The 25769-nt window shown below is 34.7% G+C and overlaps 1 protein-coding gene and 1 pseudogene across 6 annotated transcripts; both read right to left on the bottom strand.

The window, feature by feature from the left end:
- Positions 1 to 789: 789 nt before the first annotated feature.
- On the bottom strand, positions 790 to 25030 carry LOC124446284 (gastrin/cholecystokinin type B receptor-like). 6 transcript variants are annotated; one of them, XM_046997138.1, is made up of 5 exons: positions 24219 to 25021; positions 22815 to 22944; positions 22395 to 22592; positions 18885 to 19075; positions 18735 to 18802 (listed from the first exon to the last, which is right to left on the bottom strand). In XM_046997138.1, exons 1-5 carry the CDS (start codon positions 24526 to 24528, stop codon positions 18762 to 18764), a joined length of 870 nt encoding a protein of 289 aa, XP_046853094.1. In that variant the 5' UTR covers positions 24529 to 25021; the 3' UTR covers positions 18735 to 18761. The 6 variants fall into 6 exon arrangements, with proteins under 6 accessions (XP_046853110.1, XP_046853086.1, XP_046853094.1 ...); XM_046997124.1 differs by having other exon boundaries at positions 22395 to 22944; positions 24219 to 25020; XM_046997159.1 differs by lacking the exon at positions 22395 to 22592 and having other exon boundaries at positions 24219 to 25015.
- LOC124446321 lies at positions 13968 to 14890 on the bottom strand (annotated as a pseudogene).
- Positions 25031 to 25769: the final 739 nt, after the last annotated feature.

Here is a 25769-nt window from a genome sequence, read left to right as displayed (position 1 = left end):
TTGCACACAAAAGCTTTGAGAAAGTCGTATTTTCTTTCTTCTTCTTTCAAATGGTACCATAGTGAATAAATTAAGTCACTGGTAGTGGGTATAAGAATAAAAAAGGGAAACCGAGAGACAATAAGTTAAAGGTATACGTATATTTTATTTTAAACATGCAATATTATATTTATAATAGCATATTTATTTATACATATTGTGTAGTTAGAGTTCATATCAACCTTAGGCTCATAAATATTATAGGAAAAAATGCAATCACGTTTACCAATATTGTCCAATACAACAAAAAATATAACATTCATTTCCATAATACTTAAGAATTATTTTATTTTTTTTGTTTTTTGATTTTTTTATCATTTGAATTTCTTAAATCATTATCATATTCATGGTTATCATCATCAATTGTGTGGCGCTTTACTTCTTTATTTTAAAAAGAAGCATTCACTCTATTCGATAAGTCTAAAATTGTGCATTTTCTTAAGTTCACTCCATACTTACAAATTTCAGTTTGTTTAATATGTTTCTTTCTTTAATTTGATGATTTTCGTATCTTTTTCGAATAAAATGAAAAAATTCAGCTTTGTTATAGTCCAACATTAACTTTGCACAATGAATTTTACACAATGGATAAATCCTTTACACTTTTGAAACTTACTATTACACAGCTCTATTAACATGCTCATAAATCGTTTTTAAAAATATGGCATTTTTCCCGACTAAAAAAGACAAAATAAATAGAATGATAATTTGTGGATTTATATACATATTTTATTAAGACGAAAATTTCGTTCCATTTTACTTTCAGAATAAATTCCTTCCATAGCCATGTTGAAATTAGTGTAGGTGCTTGATGAATGTTTTTACAAAAAAACTTTATAATGTATTCCCATCTTCCATATAAGTTTACATCACAATGATATAAATATTCATTTCATTGTTTCCTTAAATTTTTTCTTTACCTTGTTTTCACTACCATGATTGAAATCATCGTTAAGGTCTTCTTGCCATGTAATTATAAAGTTTTTCCATTTCGCACAATGTGGTAAAAGCAACAATAAATACAAAAAAAAATTTAACCTAATCTTAAAAGCTCTACTCCCTCACAGAATAGATATCTTAACAGAAGGTCCACCGGTGTTGGAGACTTTGATGTTCATGTCCTCCACATTTCTGAAACAAATTCTAAAGGAGACACGCCTTCCAGCAAGATGCTTCAGCTAGATTGCAATAAAGAACAATTACATAAATAATACAAAGTTTATATAAAAGTAATATGCTACAATCATATAAATATATAAATATGGATAAATTATAACAATAATAACGAAATGAGATAGTTTAATGGGGAGCGTGTTACGAACTAAATATTGTGTTGAATCAAAAAACTTAAACATTGATGGCAGGGTTAGTTTTGTGTTAGTTTGCGGATTGCTTCTTTGATTATGAGGAAGAATGAGGTGACTGCTGTGTCGATAATTTTTGAGCAAAAGGGCGAAGAGTTGTTTTTGTATAAGTGACATTTAGGAAGGTGTCAGTAGATATAAGGGTTTTTGTCTTTTGTGGTATGTTCCTTGATTTTAAATTAATACAAGCATGGATTTAATTGAATCAGGGATTGGGTCTTTGAATTAAAAAAGGTTTTTGATTTTTATTAATGCAAAAATAAATCGAATTTCTAAAGAAGCGTTTTATAATGTGGGTAAGTAGGCGATGTGTATGTCGTGAGTAATGTCTGATGTATGGTTGTTTAAAGTATAGACTTGTTATTTTGGAATTTTCGTTTATATTGGTCGTGATCGTCGTATTAGGAGTTTGGTGTCCAAGTTAAGGTTCTTGCTATGTTTGTTGTAGAGATATCGTTTTACGGTTCTGTTGATTAAGTGTAGTTGGAGGAGTTTCGTAAAAGAGTGAATGTGGTGTTTTTTTTAATGTCTCGGTAAAAGCCATTGTTTGTATTGTTAGATTTGTATGCTATTTCGATGAGTCAAGGTATAAGTCAGGTTTTACTATAGATTTTATTTAAATCTATAAAACAATGAGTAAAGTCAACAACAGCAAAACAGTCCTTTTCAGGACTATACAAACCTGGACGATCGACATTTACAAACATGTATTAACAGTTTGTTGAACACTATAGTGAGTCTAAATGCTCGCGCCGAGTTTCTTTTACTGTCTAGTATAGAGCTGGAGAAAATCATCAAACCAAGTTTTTTGGTATGCTTGGCTGACTTGGCAAATATAAAACATCATTACCAGCTGCACTGACCGATAATTTTCAATTAGCTATATTTTCTTTGCTTATCAATAAGCAACTTAATTTATATCATTTATGCAAACAAGAGTGTTTGAAACAACAAACTTTGAGTGCATCTGTTCTCAGAAAAAATCTGCAAACTTATCAACAGACGAAGAGAGATGATTTCAATAAAGATAAAAAATATTTAATTTAAACATGGTGATTAAGCGTTCTATGTTTAATAATACAAAGTTGAAAAATGTACGTTTTTGTTTATTAATTAACAAGATCTCTAAATGCAAGGAAGCGTTCTATCCATGGCGTTTGATTTTATCTTAAAATAAAGCTCACAAAAGAATAACTTCATAATTAATACTTTTAGATCCATGGAAGTCTTTTGCTTAAACTTAGCATACTTGTAATAACAGTTTTAGAAAACAAAATGAACAGGTATCTTTGAAATTATTTACCGTCTGTTAAAAAAATTTATGTACAAAGTTTATGACACAATAAGCTTCTTTTGTCTTTTGCCAGTTACGATTGTTAAGTCCCTTGAAGCTATAATGCTCTGAGTTTATGAATTACAAGCTAAACTCGGTTGATTGAGAAATGACTTAGACTATGACTTCTTGCGGTGTTCGTACGAATGGAAAGTGGAGTACCGCTAGAGGAAACTCGCCACAATTTTGGCAAGTTTTTACAACAGAGAGTAGCCTTGAATGCCTTTCGAAAGTTCTTGCTGAGAAAGCAATAAATGACAGGATTAAAGGCGCAACTCAAAAATGCCAATAACAAAGCTGGATACCACACGAAGCTAAAAAAATCAAAACAGATATGTTTTATATTGCAATAGAATTCTTAGATCAAACTTACAGGTATTTCCTTACACCTTTGCTCATCATTAGAGAACATATTGGATGTTTTGAAAAAATTTCCAATATCATAAACTATACGGAACTTAATGGCCGAGGAGTAATAACCTACACTTCGAAGTTTTCGATCAACGACGACGTTTTCACGAGCTGTACCATTCATACAAGCACAGAAAGTGAATAAAGTAGTTTTTTAATTATATACCAATTTTCTAAGCTCATTTCCCCCCTCCACATTTTAATGGTCGAAAGTGAGTCACGTGAGTTTAAAGAATTTAAACTGTTTAATCAAAAGTAGCTCGAGAGGGATTAAACACGTCATCGACCAGTAGATGATACAACTAGGGATCCAAGGATAGTGCAAAGTTTCTTTGAAAAAATGTTCCTAAACAAGGCAAATAAAATTATTTTACAGAAAACTTATTATTTCACCCTGGCGTTTCAAAAAATGCTAAACTGAAGTTTATTTCGAGAAGTGCTTATGCAAGGTTAAGCAGTTTGTTTTATGACGAATAGCTACAACTTGCTTCAAATTTGCGTAAATAAACGTTAATTTCGTATGCGTACTACATAATAAGATTATTGACACGCCACAATTATACCATCGTCAATCATGCGCCACATTCTTTTATTATTACTATACAGTATACAACTTATAAAGAACAAAATCACTCATGTTTATCTTTCTTGAAATCAGTTTTGTTGTTTTTTTTTGTTCTTCTGACACATATGAAATGCTCATGTGTTCAGAAGGACAAAACTGATACTTTGTTTGTGTTATTTTTAGCGGAAAATTCCACCTAATTAAATAATAAGGCGAGTGGTAAAATGCAACGAGTGGTAAAATGCAACGATTTTCGATAAATATGCACTTTGTTCCTGCACAATTTGCATCAGTTCATAAACAAGTCCATTTTTCTGCAAGTTTGCGTGAGAACATTCATTTCGTATTTGCACTTTAATAGCGATTACCAGATAGTGGACGATGTCATAAAGATGACTTTCTTATATTGTCTTAAAGATCTTAACAACTAATGCTTTCTTCGAGGACAATGAAAATGTACTTTATTTCTTGTAAAATGTTCCTTAATTAGGCAGATGTGTGCTTTCAATTTTACGGTCGTATGTTTAAAACAAATTCACTAACACGTAGTGTGTGAGTGTAGTTAGCTCAGAATTTCAGAGCAGATTGCTAAAAAAATAGAATCAGCGAAGTACTTGACAAATACGGTGAATACCAATATTTTCATATTCCATATAAACTCAAGCTTGTAAAATATTAAAATATTTGTCAACAGTGCCAGCATTAACGAAAAGCGTTATAGTTAAAGCAAATTTTCTTTGATTTTCTATTTGATATTCTATTTTCCTTACTTCACTCTTGCCACACAATTCATTATACATTTAGCACAAAAATGGCGCATGCGCATTTAGATATTTCTTTAAAGAAATAGAGCTGTTGGGGGTAAAACGGGAAGATACATTGGTACAATGAATCAAATTCAATATACAAAGTGTATAACAATGTGCTTTCCTGGCTATCACCAAATATCCCGGCTATGACCTTTTGCACTCGGAACACAGGATGCACGGTTATAGTGATATTGAAAAAAATTACAAAAACTAAAATTTCATCCCGTCAACCCTGTTTCGTGATTGCTCACTCTTCAGGGGATTTAATGATGAATAGTTACAAATTACATAGAGTGCTTTGAATATATGTTGACAAGAGGAAACAAGTTCGTTGCATTTATTGAGAGATGATTTGGACGATTGGTAGAGGATGAAGAATTTTTCATTGAGGCAAAGGTTGCATCTTTTACTGGTGTTGTTTTATTGTTTGCAATGTGTGATGATGTTCCATGGGATGTCGTGGTCAATGTTACTGTCTTCAAGGGTCCATATGAGCTAATTAAGTTGGTCGAGTTTTTAAGTTTTTTTGTGGCTAAAAGAGGCAGTTTGATTTCTATGTCTACTCTTAAACTCCTTTTCTGTAAGTCCAATGTACGTCTCAGTTGTGTTATTGCCCCTACGTTTTACAGTTGCTTGGTAGATGACGAGTCATTGAAGGCAGTTTCCGTTAAGTTAGCAGGTTTTTTTTGCCTATTTGACAGTTAAATAAATGTCTTGGTTAATAAGAGTTTAAGTTGGTGTTAAATGCTCTTTTAATAAACGCTAAAAATCTGATAATAAATCTCTAGAAAATCCTTAGACATAAGATGAGAGTTTTTGTTAGACACCCCCTGGAAAGTTTACACCATGACTGACTGACTGAGTGACTTGTGTGAATTTTTGCAACTCACCCCAGTACTTCAAAGTTCCTATGGAAACTGTTCCTATGCACTAAAAATGACATTTGCTATCATTTGCATATAAATTTAAAAATTTAAGTAGATGCATGGTATGCAAAAAAAGCTGTCTTTACTTAGAGAGTAGGAAATCCATTTTGGTCTTGTTCCACCATCGTGGAAAAAAACCTGCTAAGAGCTATAGTGAGTGCAATTTTCTTGTACTATCCTCTTTTGTTTCAAAACAAACTGGGATGGTTGGCATAGATTTATCTTAAGTAAACGCCTTTTTTAGCTAATGCTAAGATTAAGACCAACAAATGTCCCAGGGTCAAACGTGTTTTCTTTCGTATCAATAGAAATATTTCGATTCAATTCATTTTCAGCAGATTCTGAGATGCCTTCGCCTTTGTTAGGTTCATTTGAATTGACAAAGCTGTCAAATTCAGGGCATTCACTAACATAATCATTGTTTTTGATTGATTTGAAAGTATGCTCAACTTGATCGTTTAGATCTATCTAATCAGATTTTTCTTGCGCATGCACTTCTTTAAGGTCTTCACTTATGCTTGGCGATACCCTGAGCTTAATTCTAACTCCTCTGTTATTTGTGACAAAATAAATGGTGGGTAATTTTGTATAGGTTTAAAGTAATCAAGCAAAACTCCCCGAAGTTTTGAAAATTCTTCTTGTCTAGCTTTCTTTAATCTTCAATACTCAGCACCTGACTATTTTCTCTTCGTGGTGTTGAAAGAATTAGACATTGCAGTTAGTCTTTAACATTGCACCATGATCCATGATGTACATTAAATAACATTAAAATAGATTTCCCAATAATAGAATAAGTGTAAATATTCATATATTTAGGTCATGTTAAATTCAATAGAAATCACCAGGGCAAAGCTGAATATTAGAATATTAACCCCCATCCAATTAGCGTTCTAGTTTCTCCACTAAATGTATGTTTTCTACAAACATCGTGAAAAATCTTGCAGGCGTTGTTGCCACAAACGAAACATCTAATTCTAGAATGCTTGTCAGTATCTTATTCTTTAATCGACCCCCTGACAAGGTTTTATTTTGGTCTGTCTACTTCATTTCTCCCTAATTCCTAAAAATAACTTCATTCACTGAATATATAACTGTGAAAACAACTGTTCTGTTTTAAATGCGTTTTTAATTTTTTATAACCCATATTTAAAACTTGATGACTCGTATTCAATTCAGCGCCCCCAAAATCAACAGCCAGAGGGGCCCTGGCTCCCCTGCCACCCTGCTACCACGCCACTCATCCATCCGCCATTAAATGCAGTGAATGAAGTTATTTTTAGGGAATTAGGGAGAAAGGAAGTAGACAGACCAAAATAAAACCTTGTCAGGGGGTCGATTAAAGAATAAGATACTGACTATATAATATTTATCTGATAAAAACGGTTTTCATTTAAAATAGCAATGAATGTTATGTTAAATTTGTGAGGATGTCTCTATAATCGTCGAAGGTAAAGCACCGGAAGCGGTTATACTTATGCTCGCTTGAGCTTGCCGTCGGCTTTCCGAGCGCATGACATTTATAAAGCAGTGCATTGTAATATTTTAAGGAACAAACATTACAGTTTGCGAAAGACATAGACCAATAGGTGCATTAGGTCCCATTCCGCTTTGTTTAATGTATTGTGTAATCAGTCGTATAAAAAAAATCAATTCTATGCTCATAATTACTGTATGTATAGTTTATGTAAATGGATGCTAATGTGCCATGATAAAGGAATGCAACATGGAATTCAAGTTTGTATGTGTATAAAAGTGATTCCTTGCTGAAAACAAATGAGTAACATTAACTCAGAAGAAATCAAATAATATACTTATACACAAACGCGGGAAGACTGAGAAATATATATATGACACCATATAATTGTTGGTGTTAATGGATGTGTTGATCTTGTGCTGGTTGGCAACAAATTAAACAAGATAAAGGTAACATCCTTTAAGCTCCAGTTAATATGATTTAATTGGTTATTGGCTGAGTTCTAACTTTCACGTCAACTGCGACATATACATGTAAAGACCAATAATTTAAATGAAGCAATTGCTTTGCTATCGCTTGCCTTTCGCAAACAAATTTGGTAAAAAGAACTTTGAAAAACAGTTCTTCCAATTATTCCTTATTAATTATTTGCATATTATACATACATACAGTGCTAATTCTTGCATGTTATTCTATAAATTAACTTAGTTATATGAAAATTTTAAAATAAGAGGTGATACAATTACTTTGTCTGTATTAAGTGACAAAATATACAAGATAATGCAGTTCAATGCTCATCATATAAATCGTATGTTTTAAAAATTACTGTGCTTATGTCCATTTGGTATTGTGTCGCTTATAACAGATAATAATTGATTGAAAACACCCAATAGTAAATTGCAAAAGGTACTTTTTGCCTACGTGGTGCGAGAGGCATCAACTACCTTGCGATAGAAACTCCTAGCTTATAATCTCCCTATGCTTTAATTCTATGTTTTAATTAAACTATACGCAGTGAAAACGTATGTTATTCTTTTTTCTTAATATAAATATCAAAGCCCAGCAAAGTGCTTTTAAAAGAGCCATTAAATGCAAAAGTAACATATAAAAAGAAATATTTGTTTAGAAGCGTAACGTTTCGAAGCGTAACGACTCTCAAGACACCATCAGACAGTATTAAATTACAAGTATGGAGAGATGTATATATAATAGCTATTTACATAATATTAAATAATATGGTGAGATGAAAACGTGAAGGTAAATATGGGATAAGATGGTATAACGTGGGATATGTAGAAACACGGAAGAAACAAAACACACACATTCATAAAGTATATAGACATGAGGAGTGATGAAGTTAGATTAAAGCAACTGAAGGGCAATGGAGTTTCCTTGGACGTTAAGAGATGGTTTCATTTTTTGATTAAGAGGCTCTCGTAAATAAAACGCTCTTGTGAGTCTAAGCATGAAGAAAGTATTTTAAAATCCTCGAACAATGTGGTGTGTCCTGTGGATTTAAGGTGTGATAGTATGGAGGAAAGACTGGGATGTTTAGAAGGTTTACCAGTCAAAGGGTGATGCTAAAATGCTCTGAAATTCGAGTGTGTAGGTGGCAAGTGGTTTGTCCCACGTACGATGCGGAGCAGCATCGACACATGAAAAACTAGACAACATTTGATTTCAGAGTTTTGGGCACTTTGTCCTTGAAAGGAAAATGGCTGGAGAGGCAAACAAACGGTTAGTAATTATTTCAATGGTTTCATCAACGGTGATATTAGTAAAGAGTCAGTTATACTTATTCTTTTTTCTTTTTCTGTTTTTACAACCCACATATTTACATTGCTTAACCATTTTCAACATTTTTCCGGTATGGATGACAAATATATGTTTTTTATAGCATGTTAACAGTTGAATTGAACACAAAAAAGGACTTCATAATTCATATTAAGCAATGACTAGCAAACTTATAACTTACTGAATGAGTATGAAAAAGAGTACCATCACAAAGAATTTTTGCCAAATACGAGTGGCTTAAATCATCTAGAAATTTCTGGAAAAGAATCTAGTTTGAGCCATAGATCAACACACCTTGGCATGTCTACATGAGATGTTCAGTTACAAAAGGGGACAATATGTGGCATGGTACAACATTTTATGTATGTGAAATCGCTCTGGTTTAATACTATCACAGTCTAATTGTCAAAATAAAAAGCTTTATTGGTCAGAAAGACTCTCTACACTGGTCAACAGCAAATTTGGCGTTTCAGTTTTGTGAACTGATTTTGGATGATTTTGATGTGCTGAATCGAAAAATAACACTGTTTTTGCTGGGTCAGGTCGACATTTTAAGCTATCGTTAATTTTCTATTTTTTAACTTTCAAATACCCGAGAAAGGTACAACAGAAGTATTACCATTTACCGTTTAAAGTTCTATTACCTGAACAAATTTAAATTTTTTAGCACTAGCAATACAAAGAAGAAAGTATTTGAATAAACAATTTTTGATTGAATTTTAAGTAGGGAGTCTAAGTTTTGCGATTATTATGCGATATTTATAGATAAAATAAGGCTTTATTTCGCCCATACTGGAATTCAATGGTAAAACTTGTTGTTAAAACACACCAACATATTAATGTAAGTAAAAAATAATAAAAACAAAGTGTTAATTATTTCATGTTATTAAAAGCAGACGAGAAGTCGCGGAAGGTAAGTCTTACGCATTGGTTAGGTATCCATCTGTCCAGATGTTCTGTGATGAAATGTACATTGCAAATTTTTTTCTGTACTTTCAAAGTAAAATTATTTCATTACTGTGCGATTAAAACTGCTCGCAGGACAAAGATATGATTGTGCCGAATTTTTTTGACACAGACTTTAAATTTCATGGAGACAACGTACACAAATTTAATTTTTATTTTTTCAGGTATACATTGGCGACGCGAAGAATGTGTGTAAATAAGCCAAATGTTTTTTGCTATGTTTGTGGTGAATACACACTTGCACCAAATCGCAATACTGTCACCACCTTTACGAAGCGCTTTTACAATGCATATTTTGGCATGAAGCTCGGCGATCAAGACAAAAGTTGGACACCTCACATGGTTTACAAAACATGCACAGAGCATCTCCGTCAATGGAGCAAAGGCACGCGAAAGTCCATGAACTTTGGCATCCCCATGATTTGGCGAGAGCCATCAAATCATGCAACCGATTGCTACTTTTGTGCTATCAATGTCATGGGAATTAACGAAAAAATCGACAAAATGAATACAAAAAATGTAATCATTAAATTTGATAAATAATTTTTGAACTATAAACATCAGTTGCGTGACTGATTTGACATACCCTAGATCCGCCCCCTGCTTTTACATGACATTTCATCAAGCATCAAGACAAAATCTTGACACATTGTCAAAACTTTGACAAAACCTTGTCATTATTCTTTGGTACTAGACCTTTGCTTTCAAAGCATTCAAGACATCTTTACGAAATCCATTATCTCCATCCATAGAATTAGTCCAAGTTGAAGTAACTGTTGGACAGGGAAGTCTGTAAATTATTTACCTTTGTTTGTATTCAGCCTTAGCATTTTGCAGTTAGACTCAATAGTGTCCTCCAAAAGCATCTTCCAATAGTCTTCATAGTGCTCTATGAAATAGTGTTGATACTGGTACTGCAGCATATTCCAGAAACATTTTGCTATTTCGCCATTCTGCTCTACATTATGTGTAATCTTTGGGGGTGATTGTTTCTACATAGTATCTGTCCACTGAGTAAAAAGAGCAGAATCTTTTTCGCGTTAGAGAAACTATTTTGCAAACAGATTTACGGTTTCACACATTAACAAATAAGTAGAAAAGTATATTGATATTTGACAACATAAATAGGAAAAGGCCCCACCTAGCTGTTGATTTGGGGGTCACTGAATTGAATACAAGTCATCAAGTTTTAAATATGGGCTATAAAAAATAAAAACGCATTTAAAACAGAACAGTTGTTTTCACAGTTATATATTCAGTGAATGAAGTTATTTTTAGGGAATTAGGGGAGAAAGGAAGTAGACAGACCAAAATAAAATCTTGTCAGGGGGTCGATTAAAGAATAAGATATTGACGATCATTCTAGAATTAGATGTTTCATTTGTGGCCACAACGCCGGCATAAGTTGTCACGATGACTGTAGACAACATACATGCAGGAGAGAAACTAGAACGCTAATTGGGGTAAATATTCATATATTCAGCTTTGCCCTGCTGATTTCTACAGAATTTAATTTCGCCAACAAAAGAAATCAACAGCAAGGCAGAGCTGAATATATGAATATTTACACCCCAGCATTCCAGTTTCGCCTATGCATACATGGCGAAACTGTCCTCCTAAGGGGCCAACAAGGCCTAAAATGTGTAATTTCTTGCCTATCTTAATCAATGATTTTTTCTTCCCTCACAGACAATAATCGTTACTGGCATTGTATCTTATTATTAATCCGAGCGTAATAATATATTTTTGAAAAATGACAGTAGTGCAGTCATCGGTAAATTGCTATCATAATGCATAGTCTAACATGAAGTAGCACTTAATGATACCGCAGCATGTTTTGCATTGTTCGTATTGTGTTATTTACATTTTCATCGTTACGACGCACATTTGTCATTTTCAGTAGTAAAGCAAGTTATTATACGGTAAAACTTTTTTAAATCACTTAAAGCTTCTTCGTAAACGTTCAAGATTCATTTATCCGCAGTTATCGAATGAGCATAACAGCATATATTTAATTGAAATTAAGGTATTTTTTAGACAACAACACTTGAAGACCAATTAAATTAATGTCTCAAAATTCAAAACTCTCATTTTGAGCTTCGATTGCTTGCAATACAGATGTAATTCACAAAACAAACATTTCATTTGATAATTCCATTTGTGTTGGGAAATCTATTTTAATATTATTTAATGTACATCATGGATCATGGTGCAGTGTTAAAGACTAACTGCAATGTCTAATTCTTTCAACACCACGAAGAGAAAATAGTCGGGTGCTGAGTATTGAAGATTAAAGAAAGCTAGACAAGAAGAATTTTCAAAACTTCGGGGAGTTTTGCTTGATTACTTTAAACCTATACAAAATTACCCACCATTTATTTTGTCACAAACAACAGAGAAGTTAGAATTAAGCTCAGGGAAACGCCAAGTATACGTGAAGACCTTAAACAAGTGCATACGCAAGAAAAATCTGAGTCGATAGATCTAGACGATCAAGTTGAGCATACTTTCAAATCAATCAAAATCAATGATTCTGTTAGTGAATGCCCTGAATTTGACAGCTTTGTCAATTCAAATGAACCTAACAAAGACGAAGGCATCTCAGAATCTGCTGAAAATGAATTGAATCGAAATATTTCTATTGATACGAAAGAAAACACGTTTCACCCTGGGACAGTTGTTGGTCTTAATCTTAGCATTAGCTAAAAAAGGCGTTTACTTAAGATAAATCTATGCCAATCATCCCAGTTTGTTTTGAAACAAAAGAGGATAGTACAAAGAAATCGCACTCACTACAGCTCTTAGCAGGATTTTTTCCACGATGGTGGAACAAGACCAAAATGGATTTCCTACTCTCCAAGTAAAGACAGCTTTTTTTGCACACCATGCATTCTGTTTACAGATGTAACGTCTAGGGGAGAAAATATTCGGTCAAATCAAGGAAAAGCTTTTGCAAACATTAGTTTCTCCAAAATGAAAAAGTAGTATATTAGAATTATGGAGCATGAAAAATGCAATTCTCATCTAAACGCAAAAGTTGCAGAAGCTCTTTTCCTTCAAGAAAACTCAATATTGTATCAGTTTATCACCAGGGAAAATCGAGTCTGAAAGACGTAAAAAGAAATTTGTTTTAAACAAAACAGTTTTGAAATGTGTGATAGATGTTATTATGTTTCTTGGAAGACAAGGGCTTTCCTTTAAGGGTCACTGTGAAGCACTGAAAATTTCTATCTTAATACAGGAAACTTTATGGAAACGCATAAATTATTGTCAGAGTATGATCAACCAATCAATGAGCATCTTGAGAAAGTTCGTGATCACCAAGTGAAGCAATCGACAAAGGATGATGGTAAAACTGATGGAAAAGGAATCAAAGGACGTGGCTCATGGCTAACGTTTTTGAGCAACGATATTCAAAATAAGTTAATCAATATCATTGCTAAAGAAATATCTTCCTTAATTGTACAAAAAATACGCAATTGCAAAGCATGGGCATTGATTGCTGATACAACGCCCTATATAACTCATACAGAGCAATTGAGTATATGCATAAGGCTTGTTAATGAAACTGGCGAGTCTTCTGAACACGTTTTGTCATGTCAAAAAGCAATTGGAGCAACTGCACATGAACTATACACTGCTATTACAACAATATTACAATTGCATGGAGTTTCATTTGAAAAGCTTGTTGCCCAACCGTATAACGGAGCATCCAGTATGAGCGGATGTTATAATGGTTTGTAGGCAATTGTAAAAGAGAGAATCGGAAACCACATCATCTATGTTCACTGCTTATGCGCATACGCTAAATCTCGTCTTGTCCGATTTAGCTTGTCTTGCTATTGATGTTATTACTCTTTTTGACTCTCTCGAAAAACGGCACGTTCTCTTTAAAAATTCTCATAAAGTACACGAATTGTTTTAATCGGTTTAAAAGAATGAAAACCTCAAAATTCTTTCAATTAAATACAGTTCTTAATACAGTTCGATGGAATGCAAGAGAATTTTATCTAAACGAATTTCTTTTGAGGTTTGAGTGCATCATGCGAGTGCTCCAAAAAGTGGCTGAGGAAAGGTCGTTCACTGAAAGTCAGTGAGCAACAGCAAATGGATTGCCAGCAGCTTTTCAGACAAATCAATTGGGCATACATCGTAATAAAGTGTAAGTATTAGGAAGTACATATTTCAAAATGCAAACGAAGCATTAGTTATAGATTTTGTTTTCGCTAACAAAGCGATCTGTTAACATTATATACAAATATTGAAATTTTAGTGGTTAAAAACCTGTGTGTTTAAAAAATGTTTTGGTTGTGCTCAATTAAATAAATTGACAGGAAGATTATTCCAGGGTTTGATAATTCTGACGAAGAAAGAATTTTTGTAACAGTTCAGTTTTGCGAGTTTGAGTTGTAGTTTATATGGGTGGTTAGATCTCGATTTAGTGTTTTTACAAAGTTCAAAATAGTCGCTGAAATTCAATCAATTTAGATTGAATACAGTTTTATAATATTCCACTAAGGAAAGGAAATCTCTCCTTTGTACTAAAGAGTTCCATTTAAGAATTTTACACCTCTCCGTGTACGCCATCTATTGTCTTTTTTGGCCTAAGGCAATTCGCGAGGCTCTTCTTTGTATCTTCTCAATTTCATCGATGTCTTTCATGAGGTGTGGTAGACAAGCAAATAAGGTTCCTGGCTTACTTAAACCACACCGGGCAGGCATATTCCAAGGTTGGACGAACCAAGGTTTTGTACAAGTTTAAAAAATTATATTTGTTTTTACCGCCTACTGTGCGTTTAAGTAAGCCAGGAACCTTATTTGCTTTGTGAACTATTTGTTCAACATGTTTTGACCATTTCAGATCACTAGTCATAATAACTCCAAGTTCTTTGTAATTATAGATACATTCCTCAACACTGTACTCGATACATTGAGCCGCGTGGACTTTTTGTCTCTGTTATGTGTAATTCGCATGACTTCACAGTTAGTAGAATCAAATTTCATCTGCCAACGATCCGCCCATAGGTCGAGGGTTGTCAGATCAATCTGTAAAGCAATAGAATCATCGCTATTATTTATCTGTCGGTAGATTTTGGTATCGTCGGCAAATATTTTGGCAGTAGACGTGATGATGCCAGGTATTTTGTTCACATAAATTAGGAACATAACCGGTCCCAGTACTGAGCCTCGAGGGACACCAGATGTAACTGGTGACCAATCCGAGTACGATGAACGTGCCGTAACTCTTTGTTTTCGATTGGTTAAGAAGTTCTTGAACCACAGATGCAGCTGTCCGTCTATCCCGTACGTATTGAGTTTTCAAAGTAGGCGCTCATGAGTGACACTGTCGAACGCTTTTGATAGGTCCAGAAATATTACATCAGACACTTTAGACAAATTTCTTGTTAAAAACCAGTCATTATAACAGCTTAAAAGTTGTGACACTGTCGATTGGCCCTCCAGGTATCCAAATTGGCTTGGGTTTAGTAGTTGGTGTTCCGTCCAAAATGAGACAACTCTCGATTTCACAACCTTCCCCGCCGTTTTACTGGTAATAGATGTTAGCGAGACCTGGCGATAGTTTTCCTTTCTATATTTTGGTCCCTTTTTATAAATTGGAATAACGTGTGCAATTTTCCAGTCGTTGGGTAGTGAGCCGGATTGGAACGACATGTGAAATAAGTTACAAAGTGACGTAGGCACAGGGCACATTCTTTAAGGATACGAGGCGATAATTTATCAGGACCTGGGGATTTGTGTATGTTTAGGTTTTTCAGATGTATTTCCACCTCGCTAGGTGTACATAAATACATTGCACAACTTTTCATTGAGAACATGATCAAATTCCGGAAGATACTTTTGCTCTTGTGTAAATACTGATGCAAAATATGCATTCATATGTTGTGCAATCTCCTGATCCCCAGTGATTTCTACACTTCCGTCTTTTAGGAATAATAGGTCGTTAGTTCCCTTTCTTATTGAACGCATGTAGTTTCAAAAGGGCTTGGAATTATTCTCAACCTGCAATTTATCTGCGAGTGCCTCAAGATGTTTCCATTTGGCTGAGTTGCATTTCTTTTTCAAAGAATTGTTCAAAGTACGATAGGCGGCCCAGTGATTTTCATTGTTGGATTTTTTTGGAGCGATGTTTTTTCTTCTATGCCGGTACTTGGGAATACTTTCATTTACCGCTGCAAAATAAAGGTGTTTTCATGCTTCCCAGTTAGCATTTATGTCTTGTTGTTCTATTGTAAAGTACCTGGGTGAATAACTGAACAAAGATCTTAGATGATTCCAGTCTGCTTTGTTGAATGCATAATTTTTTTAAGTTGAGATCCGTTGTTGGTAGGGGCGAGTGTTTACGATGAATGTTATTGAAGTATGATCGGAGAATTATTCACGGACTTCCAAGTTATTTATCAGGTCGATGTTAGTCGTTAGTACTAAGTTTAATATGTTGTTTCCACGAGTAAGCTCGTCAACCATTTGATACAAAAAATGGTCTTGAACTATTTCAGACAGGAGGTAGTGATGCTCAGATGATTTAGTAGGATGGTTCATAGACCAATCAAATTCGCTTAGGTTAAAATCTCCAGTAATGACAAGATCTGTAGTTGTAATCGAAGAAAGATATGACCGAAGGTCTTCCAGAGGCTTCAAGTCACTATTTGGCGGTCTGTAAAATGTTCCAATTGTTAATTTCTTCCCTCCGTCCGTGATTATATCACGAAATAGTAACTCAGAAGGTAGATCTTGGTTTTCTCGTGTTGAGGTGATTATGTCTTTCTTCGTCGCGATCAAAACACCACCGCCATGTCTAGCTCCATTGCCGGGGAGTTCTTTCCGGTAGACAGTATAATCGCTACCAATAACTTCCTCACTTGAAATCGAACAGTCTAAATGCGTCTCAGTTAGAACAACGATATCTGCTTGACTATTAGCCAGTTGCAATTGTAATTTGGTAACTTTGTTGACAATGCTCCTGGCGTTTGTGTAGAATACCTTCAACTTCCAAGTGTGATTTTGTCTTCGGGGTCGTATCGTGTCTTTAGGTGCGTAACCGGGATTTATTTCAACGTCACCACTGTGTAGGATTTTGAAAATAGCTGGGTTAAAAGCACAGGAGGCATTTGAGTAGTATTTAAAACGCCTCGAGAGGAACTTTGAACGCTGGGGGCACCTAAATTTTCGAACGTTACCACGTGTAGCGACAGCAGTAGCACCAACGTCTACATTTGCACTGAAAAATATATTTCTTTCTTGATTGTGAACGATGGTAATAATAGTCTATGAGGCCATTGTGCGAAGGCAAATTGCCCAAATAGGCCAAGAATATCGCCAAGAAAGCTGTACTCGCGAGAGCACAACCTTCCGCCATGATGTAAATTTCAAAAGGATTGACAATAGATGAGATGACTTTTATGAGATGACTTTTTTCACGATATCTTTTTAAACGTATTCCTGGCACACATCGCTTTCAATTTCATTGATAATGGCTTCTTCGATGAAATTGAAAGCGATGTGCGTCAGGAATACGTCTAAAAATACGATGTTAAACATAGATTGTTACAAGCATCCCGCTTGCCGATATGTATAAGTATAATCACATTCATTCTCATATAATCATTCTTTTGTTTAATAATATTTCAACTATTTAACCTTCTCATTTTCTTTCCACCATTTCAGCGAATCTTCATCTCTTTGTAGGATCTTATTATCAAAATATCTTCCAGATTCCTTCTCAACAGCGATGGTAGAACTTGCTTGCACTTCTTTATCTGCAACTTTGTTATCGAAAAGATCCATAATCCGACATCTTCTTTCACCGGATTTGGTGCTCTTATTTCTGCATCAGTGGGTACTGCAGGAACATGCTGTTTCATCTCATGCATAATCCAATGCTTCACCTGTCGTGCAGTTACCAAACTAATGAAGGCTAGTTTCTTTATGCAGGGGTCTAGTAAAGTCGAAAGGGCTAGAAAATTTACACTTTCAACGCCTGTAAAAAAGCAAAGCAGTTGAGCACTTAACGCAGAAACAAAAGTTGTATGTTTGTAGATACTTGACGAGGTCAAATGCTGGAGGGACTAAGCAAGAGGTATATCCTTTGAGATTGAAATGTATTGATCCGCTAATATCTCGGTTGTGGCATGTTCAAAAGGTTCTAAAACAGCCACTGCCGCTTTAAGCAATTCCATATTTGATTAATTGAGGCATAGATCATTGCAATTAAAAAGACAAAGTGTTGTCCTAACGGCTTTATGCTGCTCGATCATGCGTTCAAACATATGAAACGTAAAGTTCCATCGTGTGTCTACTTCCTGGACGAGTTTGTGATCAGGAACCTGTGCTTGAGCATGAATGTCCTTCAACTTGGCCGTGGCTTTTGTACTCTGATGAAAAAATGTCCCAATTTGTCTGCATCTTTTCCTTATATCATTTACCAGATTAGTCTTGAATACTTCCGACACTACAAGGATCAACGTATGTGCAAAGCATTTGACATGATTCCAACCAGTTATTCTAACGGCAGCAACTACATTGGCAACATTATCTGTTACCAGTGCAACAATCTTCTCTGATATCTGCCATGACTCGGCAACCCTTAGAAACGATGCAGCAATGTTTTCAGCAGTGTGGCTCGATTGGAATTCCAAGGTCTCAAGAACCAGTGACTTCAGAATCATGAAGAAGTAATAAAATGGCAAGTAATGGTGAGATAGCTTGATGTCCACAAGTCACTTGTGAGGGCAACATAATATATCTCATCAAGCTCCTGCTTCATTTCTTGCACACGTTTGGAGTAGATTTTAGGCAGCATTCGAGTGATGGTTTTTCTGGATGGAAGATGGTATCGGGAATCCATTAAATGTAGTAAAGATCGAAACCCCGCATCTTCTACTACAGATAGAGGTTGAAGGTCAGTAGTTATCATTTTCAGCACAACTTCGCCAATTTTCCTACGTCTTGTTGACGTGGAGGAGTATTTTCCATGTAGCATAGTGTCATTGAGTGTTGTTTGTTTTTTTGTTTTGATACGTTTCTTTGCATTGTTTTCTTCAAATAATTTTCTTTTCCTTTCAGCTTCTTTGTATTGCTCTTGATGTTTCATCTTCAAATGCTAAAAAATATAAACCGTTTAGTAGTTCACACACAAAGTTCTATACTATATAACTACATTTGTCTGCGATCAGCCAAGCTACCTTGAATAAATTGAACTGTTGCTGCCATGTTCTCATAACAGATACTGCACTTCGATGTTCCCGTTGTTTTTGCAGAGTCTGCAAACTTTTGGAAATAATCCCGAACAGCACTTCTCTGATGCTTGGTATTGACAGCAGTATAAATGGCATTAGCGTCAGCACTGTCACCTTCCCTTGGATTTCTAACGCTTCTACATTTTTATCAAATTTGAAGATTTTTTAATGGCAGTCTACCATTATTTATGACATGTTTAAAAAAGGAACTGAAAAACGTCCGGGGGCAAATCATATCAAAATCACGTACTAAAAAAGCATTCAAAAACTAAAAAACTTACCTTCAAGTTCAACAATCTCAAAATGTTTACGGATTTAAAGGACGTGAATCCGTGCAGGCACACACACAACGTCGTGCTTCATTCGTAAAAAGCACTGGCAAAAATTTGTTTGACACCGTGATTTTACCCCAGACATGCGAGTGCACTCAATAATTATTACTCCGCGAGAGAATCTCGAAACACTACACACGCGTATCTGGGGTAAAATCTCACGTGTCTGATGTAAGATTTGGTTTCGATTATTTTCTTCAGGTAGCGTTTCGTGTATTTCATTTCAATGCATATAAATTAAATTTTTTAAGGATACAGTATTTTTTCATGATTTATCCGCTGACCAAAACATTAAAAAATCGCAAGCGCATAAATATTAAAACTTCGATATTTTATACAAATATCGATACTTTTCTTCGAGACCCTGGTATCGATAGTATCGAGTATTTGGTATCGGTATCGGCCATTGAGTTCTATAAGACCTGGAGGGGAAAGGGGCCTGGACCCCGTGGTCAAAAACATGGCGGTAATGGCGGATTTTGGTTGTCAAAACTTCCACTTTGAGAAAAACGTTTAACATTCGCTCCTCCCAAATCCGGATCTTTATTACTGCTTATATTAATGACAACCAGCGAAAACAACCACGATACCGTAAGCATAAAATATTGAAAATAATGCTTCAGGTTTTTGTGAAATAAACACACACATTTAAACGAGGTAAATCTACTGTAAAATAACGTATATTTTGTCAAGTAATGCTTTAGCTATATTAGAAATAAATATCAAACGCCATTCTTTACACTGTCAATGTGTCGTTAAGCTTAATGCATATTCCATTAGCATTTCGTGTTTTTTGACTATTTTTTAAACAGCTTGGTGCAACTTTCTTTCTTAAATAGATATGTAAATCTTAGTTAAAACGTCCAAAACGAGTTAGAAAAGTTAGCTTACCCTACGACTCAAGTCGACTGGAAATATATTATAAGTAGGTATGTAATTTTTTGAGTTTTTTGGTAGGATTGATTCTGGGTGTCTTATAAGGTATTATGATATTCTGATAAATCTACTGAGAACTTATGAAGAAAATATCTTGAACTAGGAGAGCAAAAGAACGAAATTCAGAAATTCTATAATCATGTTGCTGGTTCTGTTTTGAGCCAAGATATTAGAAAACTGGATTGTCATTGACAACCATGGATCTACTGCTGAACAGAACTACATTAATTTCCCATTGAAAATACGATTTCTTAAATTAAAGTGCATTGGTTTCTCTGACATAACACTTTTCTTATTGCTGCATGAAGGCAAATCTGTTTAAATAATTAAAATGTAGGTGAAGATATTTAGCATGTTGTATAATTGTTATTGTACAGTCATTATTTATAATATTATGGCCTTGTGTAATGTATGTAAAGAAGAACTTATTAATTCTCAAAAATGCTAACCTTCTTGCACTACTATTCTCCTGCGTCCTTACAAATTACAGTTACCTATACTAATTTTTTCTAGGTTCAAACAACTTGACAAACTTTTGAATTTTACATTATGCCATCTCATCATAAGCTTTTCTTGAGCAAATATTTCAAGGCAGGAGCATAATTTGGCAAATTATTGAACAAAGTAGTTTTTATCTTGATTTTGATGTTCTAACCTGTTTACTATAACAAACAATTCATTTACAGAAACACCAGATGGCATTTAAAACTTTTAGCATAAAGCAAACCCTTACACACCATCATCATGATTGTCCATAATCTGTTAAATTGTCTAGGCTAGGTGTTTAATACAGGAATTTTTTATTGTACGACATGTACCAAAGAGTTCATTAATTAATCCTGCACTGCATTTGATTTAATAAAGCTCTGTCCTTAATATTTGCTTCATAATTTCAGAAAAATATCATGAAAATATCCTCCATTTCTTGAAGGTAAACTCAGTTGATACAAGGAGTTTTAAGATATGCATATCTCGATAAGAATTGGTTGCTTAGTCTCGTCTAGCAAGCGATTAAGTAAAGAACAAATAAGACTGGATAAACATTACTTAAATCATAAGTTAGGAGTAAAAACATTCACAAAATATATACCATCACACTTCAAGTATTGAATTAAAACAAAACACTGAACACTTTAAATAGTAAACAATGTTACGTTGCTTACCGGTGTCTTGAAATGTTTCCTTTTCCAGCATTTCTTCAGCATCCGTATACCAAACAAGTTTACAGCATGTTTTAAAGATAAAATTTCTAAAAGTTTTTGTGCTTGGCATTGATATTTTATATAATCGCAATTGTGGTTGTGAAATCCGTGTGGGCGAAAAAAATTTATTTTATGAGCCCGCGTCTTTCCGCTGACTTTGACAACCAAAATCCGCCATGTTTTTGACCACGCGGCCGCGCGCTAATAATTTATAGTAATTTGGTTCACATTTCCCCTCCAGGTCTTGTAGAACTCAATGGTATCGGCCCATCCCTACATCGACCGGTTTGGTACCAAACAATCAACAGAATAAACAAAGACAAGTAGAGAAATAGGACCATGTAAAAAATATTCATAACTAAATTATAGACGCAATTAAAAGCCGGTTTTGAAAAAATCAAAACAACGGTGTTCACCATAGTTTCTAAGAACGATATGCAAAAGCTTTTAAGCAAAGAAGAAGTGAAAAACATTAAAAAAGCGACAAAGCTGGTTTTGAACATATTTACAGCATGTTTAAACGTGAGGAACTCGAAAAAACTGTTTTGTTTCAGCTACAAATTAGCAAAGGCTTGAAAATGTTTTACATTCATCAGGTTTAATAATATTTCAGTTAGTTGAAGTGAATAATAAAACAGTTATTGAATTCGTTTTTCGCATGATATCAAGAATTGTTCAAACCTCGGTTATTGTTATCCGCCTCAGGTTCGCTTCAGCAGATAACATTGACCTTGGTCATAGTAACTCTTGATATCATGCTCAACCTCATCCAATAATTGTTTATTGCAAATTATCGACAGGTGCTCGATATTGATTTTTCCATGGTGTAAATTCTCCAGTGTTATTGTTAAGGCAGTGCGTGTGTTATTGTTAAGGCAGTGCAATGTTCAATGTTCTCTATTGATGAGAAATGGTGTGAGTATAAAATTGTTAGAGAATATGAAACATGACCGTTTCATGGTAAGTATAAAAAATACAATACTTACGAATAAACGCTACGAAAATCATACTTGATGCGCTTCAAAAAATACAAGATGTTGTACGGCGTCCACGACACAAAAAACGAAACAATGGTGACCAAAAGCATTTTAACGACGCCTTGCCGTGATTGGTAAGTTATGGTGGTCCCAGCGTCCTCTCCAGGTATGGGTTGCCTAAGCTTGCGAATTACGAGTAGGTAAAGTCTGCATATAAAAATCAGTGGTACTACGTATAAAAGCACAACTATACCAATGCCATAAATATTTTTCGCTCGCAAACTTGGCCATTGTTCGGTACAGTCGCATGTCAACTGATTCTTGTCTTTTGTGTCTACTCGCAGACCGCAATAAATAAGTGTCGGAATGTAGATACACACACTCACAAGCCACGTTAAAGGAACGAACCAAAGAATTCGTTTTACTGACCTTCCGTCACCAAATGAAACAGATTTGCAAACAGCGCAGTATCTATCATAAGCTATTACACCAAGAGTAAGGACAGAGGCCCCATAAGGAATGTTGTTCATATTAATCTGAAACTTACAACCAACTTCACCTACAAAACATCAAATTGAAGATCGTGTTAATGATGGCATGGGAACGCAGGGCACTTACAGAGTACAAAGAAATTCTTATGTCAAATAGCTTAGCCTTCGTGAAAACGACTGAAATGTCTTCTCATAATCACATACGCATATAATCTTCACATAATCACATTATGCTACTAATTGTCAGAAAATGTTCTAAGAACACTTAAAGTCAAGATTCTGGCTTATACAGTGGTCACCCTACGTTACGAGGTCATGGGGCAAAATCCCGAAAGTTTCATAACATAAATTTTGTAATATGAAACATACTCCGAAAAAAAAATTCATGTTTAACACAATATTCTAGAAACAAACAAAACAATTTTTTAACAGTTATATATTTTGAATTTATTGCACATTCATCATGAAACCATAGTTCCAAGCTAAGTGGGGCTGTACCACTCTACTCATATGTGCGTTGTTACATTATTTCAAAGGAAAAAGGAACTGTGAATTGTACGGGAAGGATGAGTTGATTCTGTGACTTTTATTAAACGGTCACCTCTATTGACCGGGCGCGGTCATCTTTTCCAATGTTCTAAATTTAATTTTTCATTGTTTTAAAACATTATTATGAGGTCGGGTTAAGTAAATATTTCATATAATATAATTGAACATGTCAAAAACCTTATAACCACCTCCTTTGACGACACGCTTTCCTTTGCTTACTTCTTAGCAATTTGAGCTGTGACATTTATGCCTATACTATTTACTATTTTCTGGTTTAAACTAAGAAAAAACTTATTGCTTTATATAGTGTTATTATGGGTAAGTTGGCATGTATGTTGGGGAACAATGCCGTTTGGTACAACTTTAGTAACATTAAATATTATAAGCAGCCCGTCTGGTGATTCATGAAGATCTTTATTATAATTAAGCGGTCAACTTGTATTAAGCAGTCACCGGAGAAATCCCCAAGAGTGACCGCTTGATACTGGTCTACTGTATTTAGGATTAATGGTTAATCAGCCTCCTATAATAAGAACGAAAAATAAATGTTGACCACATTTATAAAACTCAGCTCTCGAATTTCAATGATATGTATATAGACTTGGTTTGCATCCCTAGATTACTTGAGATGCATAATGAGAACATTGCAAGTTGCAACATCACTTGTATCGTGTATGAGGGAATACGGCTGGTAGGTTGATGTAAGTATGACACGACCATGAGTGCCATATGCTGCCATTATTTGAATGAAATTATGGGAATACATGTTTGATATAATGAGGAAATAACTTACCAATATTAAGATCTTTGACGAGGAAATCAGCGACGTGAAAAATACTCGATAAAGTTTGAATAAGGTCAGCGATGGCCAAATTCACTAACAAATAATTAATTGTTACTTCATGCATTTTGCGATTGGTCGAAACAACGTAAATAACCAATAAATTGCCACCAAAAGCCACCAAGAAAATAATCCCATAAAGCGTCATGAATAACGGGACGAGTGTTATCCTATTGTATATTTTATCTTGTTCCGTTGTGTTGTTAACAGTCGATCCATTTAAAGAAACATTTGATTGAAATGTGCGAATTAGCATTGACATCGTGTCGCCGGGTCGTTAAACTGCCAACGTTTTCTTGCAATTTCAACATGAAAATAGAACAAAATAAAGTTTCTGCTTCGTGACTAATGTTCTTTCGGTGGCGCTTCCCACAATATCAAATATTTGTATTTGCCGAGTCACGCTGACTCACGCGCTTCCAGTAATATGAGGAAGTGATGAGCAAGCGGTAATATAAATCCTCGTGAATTTCCGCAAATAAGGATAATGCAATGTTCTTCCTGTGGCAAATTTATTCTGTTACCTGCCAAAACATTTAACAATGAATATTCTCAGGAGTAGTCAGCATAACTTTTAGGTTTTCTTTCAGTGATATACACAGCTCAACAACTGGGGAGGGAGAATATTCATATTTGCATGTTATAATCCATAAAAACACAAAGGATTTCAAAATGACTAATAATGTATGCATGAATATTCCACCCTTATTAGTCACGTTGGCTACGCCACAGTCTTTCTTTCATAATTTAAAGACACTCTTGTAATAAATTTCATTCTTGAAATTGCAATATAATTTTCAACATTCAGAAATGTGCCTGGTCCTTAAGAAATTAAAAAACTCGTTAGACGACTAATTAGACGACTCGAAAATCCTCAGATCTTTCCACATTCCAGAGTTCGAAACAGCAATGCTGGAAATAGAGGAAGATCTCCATAGAGTCACAATTTGGTGCTGCGAAAACCACCTCCTTATCAATCCAGAAAAAACAAAATTTCTCTTGCTTGGCACGCGACAACTTATGAACAGACTACCAGCACAACCATCCCTGTCCTTCCTGGGTAAAACCCTAACTCCCGTGAGCTCAGCCAAAGACTTAGGTTTGACTTTGGATTCTAATCTGTCGTATAATGATCACATCTCCAAGCTAGCGTTATCATGTCTGTCCAAGTTAATACAAATAAACTGAAAGTTCCATAAGTGTTCTCACGATCGGTCCACCCGTAATAGAGACCTATTTCAAATTCCGAGGTTCAAAACATCAACGGGCCAACGCACATTTGTAAATAGTTACTGAAAAGCCCTATAGGGAGTACCTATTGTTTGTCATTAAAGTCATTAAAAGAAAGTGATTTTAAGTTTGTGTTGACATTTAAATCTGATATGAGAAAGAATGGTCAGAATGGTTGTAAAATCGATCACAATAAGACAAAGCGGTATTTGGATAATTCATGAGTGCCATGAGACAAATATCTCAAGCCTAAAATCGTTTGACAAGTCTGAT

Source organism: Xenia sp. Carnegie-2017, unplaced genomic scaffold, assembly GCF_021976095.1.
Source record: "Xenia sp. Carnegie-2017 unplaced genomic scaffold, XeniaSp_v1 HiC_scaffold_12, whole genome shotgun sequence".
In the NCBI taxonomy this organism is placed as follows: Eukaryota; Metazoa; Cnidaria; class Anthozoa; order Malacalcyonacea; family Xeniidae; genus Xenia; species Xenia sp. Carnegie-2017.
This window is presented reverse-complemented; position numbering and strand designations above follow the sequence as displayed.